Source organism: Colobus angolensis, unplaced genomic scaffold (genome assembly GCF_000951035.1).
Source record: "Colobus angolensis palliatus isolate OR3802 unplaced genomic scaffold, Cang.pa_1.0 Scaffold332, whole genome shotgun sequence".
NCBI classification, from domain to species: domain Eukaryota; kingdom Metazoa; phylum Chordata; class Mammalia; order Primates; family Cercopithecidae; genus Colobus; species Colobus angolensis.
Genome location: NW_012116622.1, coordinates 3,577,938 through 3,587,455, shown reverse-complemented (window position 1 = coordinate 3,587,455; position 9,518 = coordinate 3,577,938). Strand labels below are relative to the sequence as shown.

Here is a 9,518-nt window from a genome sequence, read left to right as displayed (position 1 = left end):
GGTATCAGCAGCAGAGGCTGCAGAAGATAGAATATTGCTGAACAGCAAGTGTACCTGTCTGATTCTTGCTTTGGAAACTTCGTCTCAGGGGTGTACCTCGCCGTGTGAGGTGTGGGGTGTCGGTCTGCCCCTAGTGGGGAATGTCTCCCAGTTAGGCTACTCAGGGGTCAGGGATCCACTTGAGCAGGCAGTCTGTCCGTTCTCAGATCTCAAACTCTGTGTTGGGAGATCCACTGCTCTCTTTAAAGCTGTCAGACAGGGTCGTTTGCATCTGCAGAGGTTTCTGCTGCTTTTTTTTGTTTGTTTAGCTGTGCCCTGTCCCCAGAGGTGGAGTTTACAGAGACAGGCAGGCCTCCTTGAGCTGCTGTGAGCTCCACCCAGTTTGAGCTTCCCAGAGGCTTTGTTTACCTACTTAAGCCTCAGCAATGGTGGGCGCCCCTCCCCCACCCTTGCTGCTGCCTTGCCCTTAGATTGCGGACTGCTGTGCTAGCAATGAGGGAGGCTCCGTGGGCGTGGCTCCTGGCCAGGTGTGGGATATAATCTCCTGGTGTGCCATTTGCTAAGACCCTTGGTAAAGCGCAGTATTGGGGTGGGAGTTACCCGATTTTCCAGGTGTTGTGTGTCTCAGTTCCCCTGGCTAGGAAAAGGGATTCCCTTCCCCCTTGCACTTCCCAGGTGAGGCAATACATCGCCCTGTTTCAGCTCTCCCTGGTCGGGCTGCAGCAGCTGACCAGCACCGATTGTCCGGCACTCCCTAGTGAGATGAACCTAGTACCTCAGTTGAAAGTGCAGAAATCACCCGTCTTCTGTGTTGCTTGCGCTGGGAGCTGGAGACTGGAGCTATTCCTATTCTGCCATCTTGCTCTGCCCCCAGTTGTAACTAATCTTTTGTAAACATTTTCCTGTAAAAAGTATGTGCAAATGTATCCTACACTGTGGTACTTTTTCATCTTTCCTTAAACTTACTAGCAGCTTGATTAGGTCTCTTGTAGAAATCTTCCCTTTCTTTCCTTATTTCCTTCCTTCCTCCCTCTCCTTCCTAATAACTTTCCTTCCTTTCAAAATCATGCATTTAATTCCTACAGTCACTTAGCACTGCTAACATTTCAGAGTCTACCCTCAAGTTTGACATATCAGGATTTTAAACCCGATGTACTTTGTTTCTTCTTCAGAGATACAAGAAACTAGAAGAACTTATCCAGTTTGATTACTCTGGGGAGGAATATATGTGTATATGGGAGGAAGGTGAATAAAGTATGAAGAGAGGGAGAGTAAGGGGGTATAGTCTGGGCTAACCAGAAAGCAAGGGAATTAACCAAATTTAAAAAGAATTTTCAATGTGCAAAAATAATATGTTACTATAATTTATTAAGGTACCAATATATTGACTTACATCAGAAAAATCAAATTTTATCTTACAAACTGTGATTAAAACTGTGTTTAACTCATCAAGAACCTGGTAAGTGAAGTTATGACTCATAAAGTCGAGAACCTGGTAAGTAAAGTAAAGATGATTAATATATCTCAGAGGGAAATAACACTTTAAGGGTGAAGAAAGATGCACACATAGAAGAGCATAGTTTTAAAGGACCTTTTGAATCAGATGCAAGAAGTTATGATTTAATATTCATCTAACTTGGTTCTTTGAAAATAATGACTTCCATAGCAGATAAGAACAATCTGGTGGATCACATAGCAGTACCTAGATGTTTAGGAAGCATTTGACAAGATTCTATGAATGAGATCAATGGCTAAGATAAAAGTCACAGAATAAAAAGTACAGCAAAAGATTCAGTGGAGAAAAATGAGAATTTGATTGAAGATGTATGCACACATGTTTTGTTCCCTCCCCAAATCCTACTAACACAAAGTAAAGGGATATTTTTAACCTAGAAGGTCAAACCTACAAGGATAAAAATAACAGGAACTAGCAGCAGACAAAGCCAAGCAGCAAACCAACTAGATGCATCTGGAAGTAGCAAGTGAGTGTTAGCCTGAAAACAGGAGGAATAGCTAAGAAGGGGTTGACTCCTAGATCTCCTCACTGGCATTAGAATCCAGGCACATTCTCTGGAGAAGCTAAAACAGACAGGCTTTGGACTGGGGTTGGGGAACACCAGGTACAGTAGATGCCAGGACCACCGTACTGGAAATTGGGGGGTTAAGGTCAACAATGTAAGTCTGAATTCAGGCCCCTCCTCCTTTTCAGCTCCCAGAATGCTGGTATACTCTCCAGGTAAGAAATTAGAGTACTCTGGAATCTGATTAGCCTGAGACAAAAGACTGAAAGAGAGTGACCTGGGGTCCTACAAGGAAACTGCCTAGTCTGATGACTATGGAGTAAAGACCACTGTCAGTAAGCCCACTGACATGGTTTGGCTCTGTGTCCCTAACCAAATCTCTTGTCGACTTGTAATCCCCAGTGTTGGAGGAGGAGCCTGGTGAGAGGTGACTGAATCATGAGAGCAAACTTCCCCCTTGTTGTTCTTGTGATAGTGAGTTCTCAGGAGATGCAACTCCCCCTCTCTCCCTCCTGCTCTGGCCACACAAAATGTGCCTCCTTCCTCTTCACCTTCTGCCATGATTGTAAGTTTCCTGAGGTCTCCTCAGCCATGCTTCCTGTCTATTTGTTTTTTGGGTTTTGTGTTTGTTTTTGTTTTGAGATGGAGTTTTGCTCTCGTTGCCCAGGCTGGAGTGTAATGGCACAATCTCGGCTCACCGCAACTTCCGCCTCCCAAGTTCAAATGATTCTCCTGCCTCAGCTCCTCAGTGGCTGGTATTACAGGCATGCACCACCACACCAGGCTACTTTTGTATTTTTAGTGGAGATGGGGTTTCTCCATGTTCGTCAGGCTGGTCTTAAACTCCCAACCTCAGGTGATTTGCCTGCCTTTGCTTCCCAAAGTGCTGGGATTACAGGCGTGAGCCACTGCGCCTGGCCTCTATTTGTCAATCTAACCATATGCTATTTATATGTGGAGACAAACTTGATATGACATAAAAAAGGTTGAAAACAAGGTGATGAACAAAGATATTATTGATTAAAGTATATTAAAAAGAAAGCAGGGATGGTAATATTAATATCAGGCAAAGTAGAATTAAAACAGAAAACATCAGTTTATACTTGTGCTATATTTTATGATGTTAATCACATAATATGCTGAGAAGATATACCCATAAATCTTGACACATCGAGCAACAGAACACTGAAATATGTAAACCAAAAATTGTTAGTAATACAAGAAGGATTAGACAAACTACAATTATAGTGAAGATCTTCCTTAGAATTTGACAGATCAAATAAACAAAAATTAATGTAACTGTACTTGAAAAACACAAGTTAAACATAACAACAATTAAAATGTTTGATTATATAACTTTTTTAGCCTTTTTACTCAACCAAAAGAGAACGTACAATTGTTTTCAAATACCCAAAGGACATTAATAAAAGTTGATCCTGCAATAGACTACAAGAATAATCTTAGTGAAACTGACAGAGTCAAAATCATATAGTCCATATCCTATGACTATGGTAGTAGAAAGATTAAAAAGTAATAATAAAAAGATAACTAAATGCCCCTTGAAATTACATTTTCTAAATATCTCTTGAGTCAAAGAAGATATCAAATTTGAAATGACAGATTATTTAGAAAATGATGGTGAGAACACTAACCCTATGGCAGGCAGCAAAGTTGTGCTCAGGAGGAAAGTTACATGCTTTTTATTATTTAAAGAAATAATGAAATCCAGAAATCATGAAAATAACTGAAGCAAATTTTTCAACCCATGGGAACAAAATAAAATAAACCATAAAAGGGCAAACTGGTAAGTAGAAATTCATGAATAAGAAAAAAAAACAGGCCGGGCGCGGTGGCTCAAGCCTGTAATCCCAGCACTTTGGGAGGCCGAGACGGGCGGATCACGAGGTCAGGAGATCGAGACCATCCTGGCTAACACGGTGAAACCCCGTCTCTACTAAAAATACAAAAAACTAGCCGGGCGAGGTGGAGGGCGCCTGTAGTCCCAGCTACTCGGGAGGCTGAGGCAGGAGAATGGCGTAAACCCGGGAGGCGGAGCTTGCAGTGAGCTGAGATCCGGCCACCGCACCCCAGCCCAGGCGACAGAGCAAGACTCCGTCTCAAAAAAAAAAAAAAAAAAAGAAAAGAAAAGAAAACAAAAACAAAGCAAAATCTAGAGAAGGTTTTCTTAAAAAGGCCAATAAAAGGGATCACTTATTCATTCCATAAGTATGTTCTGGAAACTCACTTTAAAAACAAAAAGAACAAACGTAAAACTGAGTTTCAATTACGAGGAGTTTAGATTATTATGGCACAAATACAAACACCTATAATTGGGAGAAATCACGGATAAATTAACATCAAACCAGGTTATAACCATGATATCAGAGAATACTGATTCACTCACACTGAAAATGTTCTGTGGGAAAGCTCCCACTGTAGGCCTTGCCACTTTCTGCTCCTGCTATGTGTAATCTTTTCCCGCAGATATAATCTCTGCCCGAATGCTGCCTTACCAAAGCATCTTTGTTTGACCACTCCATTCACACTCTCTACTTTTCCCACCCTTAGACTGCTTTATTTTTCTTCATATCACCATATGATACAAATTTTATGTTTATTATCTGTCTCTTCCACTATGGCATAAGCCCCTTGAGAAACAGTTGTCTATTTTGTTCAGTGCTACCTTTCTGGTGCCTAGACCAGTAAGTAGCTCACAGTAGACTCTAAATAAGTATCTGTTAAATGTAGGCTGCTCCACAAAACATTACTGTATATGTAGGTGACATGGTTTAATAAGCTACATAACAAGCCCCTGATGATGAAATTTTATTGTATTCATGATCTGGATTTATACATACTTCTCAATAGCATGTGGGACTGAGGCAGTGCCAACCTGGGGTCTCCATGCTTTGGAGACCATGGTAGGCAGTGTCTGGCCCCATGTCTACTGTGATCAGTGGAACAGTACCTCAGGAAAACCTCTAATAAGTCTCATTAACTTGGGGGGTTGTAATTACACCATATCCAAACAAGTTCTAATGTTCCTTACTAAATTCTAAGTTCTTTAAGGACAAGGTCTGTTTCTTAAATGACTCCATGGCCTTGGATTTGCAGGAGTGAAGTGATAGCTGGTACCCAACCTTAGGTTCAACATCTTCAATCTGCATCTTAGCTCTTAGTGCTATCATCACACCACGGACCCAACACATACTTAACCCAGAATCCTAACTTGGCTCTGCTATGGATACCAGGCAGGCTGCTCCCTGCATCTCATTCATTGCCACCCATTTTCAACGCAGAAAGGAACACAGGGATTGGAGCCAGGCATACCTGATTTCAAATCCTACTTTCTTTACTAACCTGGTGTATATTCTAGGATGAGCTCCTGCTTTTTTTTGTCTTTCTACCTTTCTGAGGCTCAATGTGGTAGAGGATGCTAATTTTTCACCAATATCCATTCTTCCTCCTTTGTTCTAGAACTTCTAAGCTTCGTCTGGTCGTATGGTTGCCTAGTTACAGACCATATTTCCCAGCCTTTTTTGCTGTTAGTTGTAACTCTGGGATTAAATTCTGGCCAATGGAAAATGAACAGAAGTGAGATCTGCCATTTCCATGTTATAATCCTAAAAGAAAACGTCTTACTCTTTCCTCTTGCCCTTCTCCTTCCCTATGGAAGGAGCACAGTCATGATGACAGAGCACATCTATGATGGTAGGAGCTGAAACAACCACTTTGGTCCTAGAGATAGAAATCGTTAGTGAAGATGGCAGAGTTGCCAAACCAATCCTGGTCTGCATATCTTGGGTGAGCATAGCACCTGTGACAAGTATATGAAACCAAAATAATCTTCAATCTTACTTAAGCTGCTGTTTTTGGAGTCTCTTTGTTATAAGAGCTTAGACTGTACTCTATTTACTTTTCTTAGTTGTAAAATGAGAATAATACCTAGCAGGGCTGTTGTAAGAAGGAGTATGCAGTAGCAGCTAAAAAGTGATAGCTATGATTATTATTCAGACTTGTGCAGCTTTCTTTCAGCCTGACATCAAAGTTATGGTCTGGGCAGAATTTCTGAAAGTGAGACAACTGAAGTGGTGTGACTAGTGCCAAAGTCAGCTGCAATCAAGATTAGGCACTATACAACCATCCCTTCACCCCCTCATTCCCCAAACTCTATGTTCAGCCAGTGGTCAGTTGGCTAGTGATTGGAAGAGAAAACTCTGTGATGCTGGTAGCAGGTAAAGAGTTAGGACAGATATTTGTAAACAGGAATTTGATTTTCTACAATGACAAATGCTATACAAATTTTATTTTTATCTCTTTGTGAAACTTCTGGTAAAGTATCTAGTTCCTGATGATGTTTTTACGGGGTTGGATCTATTCTCAGCCTATGTTTAAGTGTTGAGTTCAGCCTTAAGAGGCAAGAGTAGAGGGAAACTTGAGATACTCAATGCAGCAAAAAAGGAGCAAGCTGTCAAAGAGGGGTTGCATTGTGGTAACAGAAGAGCATATGAGGCCTGCCTCAGCATCCATCACCCTTAGATATTGGACAGTCACTAAGAGTTGGAAAACAGTGATTTTTTGAGGGCAGATCTGTAGTGTCAAAATCAGAAACTCTCGCATTCTAATCCTTAATTACAGTCACTTGGTATTTCCTCTCATCCGCCTCACCAAAAATAACTGGCATATCCTTCTCTTAATAGTAAATTAATAGTAAATTTCAAAATTCACGTGTTCTCAGGAAGTTTTCGGCATAGTTAAGTACATACTTATAAAACAGAAATTTCTCAGCACTTACCCCATTGTATTATGGGCTTGGTTCTCCATGTCAAGAAACTGCTACATCTGGTTTATATTTCTTGATTTTTAATCTGTTAGGGGGAAAATGATCCAAATTCCTAAAATGTTTACATTCATTAACCTATAAAACAGGAAAATTCAGCTACTGGCAAAAACCATTTAGTATGAGTTTTTCTGTGTAGTAGCTCTTGATCCTACAAAATATAGAAACTTGAGTTTTCTATTTTGGTTTTTTGTTTGTTTTTTGAGATGGAGTCTCGCTGTGTCACCCAGGCTGGAGTGCAGTGGCACGCTCTCAGCTCACTGCAACCTCTGCCTTCTGGGTTCTAGCGATTCTTCTGCCTCAGCCTCCTGAGTAGCTGGGACAGGCAATTGACACCACGCCTGGCTAAGTTTTGTATTTTTAGTAGGGACGGGGTTTCAGCATGTTGATCAGGCTGATCCTGACCTCGTGATCTGCCCACCTTGGCCTCCCAAACTTGAGTTTTTTGTTTAGCGACTCCTATGCATTTATGATATTGACTTAGTGATGAATTGAAATATGTGGTACTGACTAAAATGAGCATCCATTTACTACTTATTGAATAATAGCTTGGTACTATGTTGTGTGCAAAGGGCTCAGTACATGAGAATGAGTAAAACAGAATTCCCATTAAAAGAGAAATTCTAGCCAGATGTTCTCAAACTTCCTATTCTTGTGGATCCAATAAAGGTGTGCCTTTATTTGAGTACATTTTTTCTTTGGCCCTCTCTGGGTTTTGTTAGGATGAATATAACTATGAGATTTAAGACAAAAAGGCTACGAATGCCTTTAAAAAGAAATCTTGAAATTCTTCAATGGCTCTATGGGCACTGGCTCACCTCTTGACAAAATAGGGACGTTAGTATTTGCCTAAAGTAAAAAAAAAAATGTTTTTCTCAGTAACAAAATTTTAGTTAAAAAATAATCTATGACAATAACTGGAGAAAGTATTGAAAAGGACTTCAACTCCTCCGAATCACTGAATAAAAGTCAAAGAGCATTCAAGAAGGTAGAAAGAGGAGGAAGATTCGAGCTCACATCACTTCCAAATCGAAGAGTTTAGAAGAGACCCTGGAACTATGTGTGGGACAGAGCAGAGAGGAGTAAGGGATGGTGAAGGAAAACTTGACCAGAACGCGCAGCCCTATAGATGTTTTTGTAGATTTTCAAATCTCTCACTTAAACGTCAGGGAAACTGAGGCACAGACAAGCTAAGTGGCTTGTCCAAGGCCACACGACTAAAGCCCAGGCCGTCTAACTTACGGCGCAGCTCTGCTCTGGATATGCATGGGTGGGCCTCTCCTCCCCAGCCTCTGTCCCCGCGCCACGCGCCCCTCCAGGACCGCGATCGGTTCAAGCCCAGCTTTCTGCAGAGCGGCCGCCCTTTTGGGGTCCCCCTGTCCCGCTCAAGGACCTGCGCCAGCCCGGGGGACAGCCTGGCCTTTGGGTGAGGGTCAGGGGCGAGGCGGGGCCGGGAGCCATTACCTGCGCTGCGCGGCGCTCGCCCGAGAGGTCTGCGGCCGGGGGCGCAGGACCGCGTAGGTCACCTCCCGCCTGGCCAGGCCCGCCCCAAGGGGCCTCGCCACCCGCCTCTGCGCTCCCGCCGCCTGAGCCCTCCCGCCGCGCGACCAACCAGACAGTTGGGCCTCTCCCTCCCAGCGCTCAGCGCCGCCGCTTGTTGCCATGGGGACGTCGCGGCCCGAACTCGTGGCCGTCGGAATGGGGGATGGGCGCTGCGGCGGCGGCGGCAGCGGCGGTAGACGCTGCCCTGTGGGGGTTCCTCGGCTGCCTTCAACCTTGCCCCGCGCGAGCGCGACCTCGCTATCCCGCAGTTATGCGTCCAGTGCCCCCTCTATTCTGGGTCCTATCCTCTTTGTAGTCCCACTGCCTTACCCCAGGGCCCGGCACCCAAGCTGCAGCCCGGAAATACTGATTGAATGAATGAACCAAAGAGATCACGAGGGAACTGTAAACAGCTGGGGAGTTCATCATCCAGGTTCCTTAAATCCCCTTGGCTCTCTTTCCTCTTACTCAAATTTGAAGTGGTATGAAACAGAAATAAACTTGGGGTAAAGAGAACTGCTTTTCTCTCCGTGCACCCTAGTGTCTTCCAGCTGCGAGGAGCTGGATTTCATCGCTCAGCCCGATTCCTGTGGTGATTAACAGCATCTGCTTGTACCTGGCTTTCCAAGCGCGATGGGTCCTTAAAAAACTGCTAGTCAGGCCAGCGGACAGTGTTGCCTGCCTTCAGGGAGAAGGGAATAGCTTCTAAGGGAAGCTGGAACGAAACTCAATGGGACTGACTCCGGATTCTTTCCTTTTTCCACCGAATTCCAAGAGTCATTGATGACAGAATTTGTCTCTCTTCATTTCATAGAGGAAATAATAGGAAAGAATATATATTTTCCAACTGACATCTCGAGTGATTTGTTTTAAGCACTTGAATTTTGTGTTTGATTTATTTTAACCAAAGAATTCCTTCCTAATACATGGAGGCGACTACTTAATTCTTAAAGTCTTTTATTTGCACTTTACTTTCATCACTTTAACGCTAATTTGCGACTTTAATATTCCATGAATTTAATGCGCATCCACATCCCTCCGTCCAGGTTCCAACTGAATTTTATAAAACCATTATGCTGTTTCTTGACAAATTGAGCTTCATAGATGAATTGTAT

At 43.0% G+C, this 9,518-nt stretch overlaps 1 protein-coding gene across 2 annotated transcripts in view; it reads right to left on the bottom strand.

Annotated features, from left to right (window-relative positions):
• The window catches only part of CCDC67 (coiled-coil domain containing 67), a 100,098-nt gene extending 90,988 nt beyond the window's left edge, over positions 1 to 9,110 (bottom strand). The window contains exons 1-2 of one of the 2 annotated variants that reach the window (XM_011952095.1): positions 8,872 to 9,110; positions 6,817 to 6,889 (exon numbers count right to left, since the gene is read on the bottom strand). In XM_011952095.1, coding sequence (XP_011807485.1) covers positions 6,817 to 6,845 — 29 coding nt within the window. In that variant the 5' untranslated portion in view covers positions 6,846 to 6,889; positions 8,872 to 9,110. Of the gene's footprint in view, positions 1 to 6,816; positions 6,890 to 8,325; positions 8,415 to 8,871 lie in introns of those variants that run through there. The other variant, XM_011952094.1, reaches the window with a different exon arrangement.
• Positions 9,111 to 9,518: the final 408 nt, after the last annotated feature.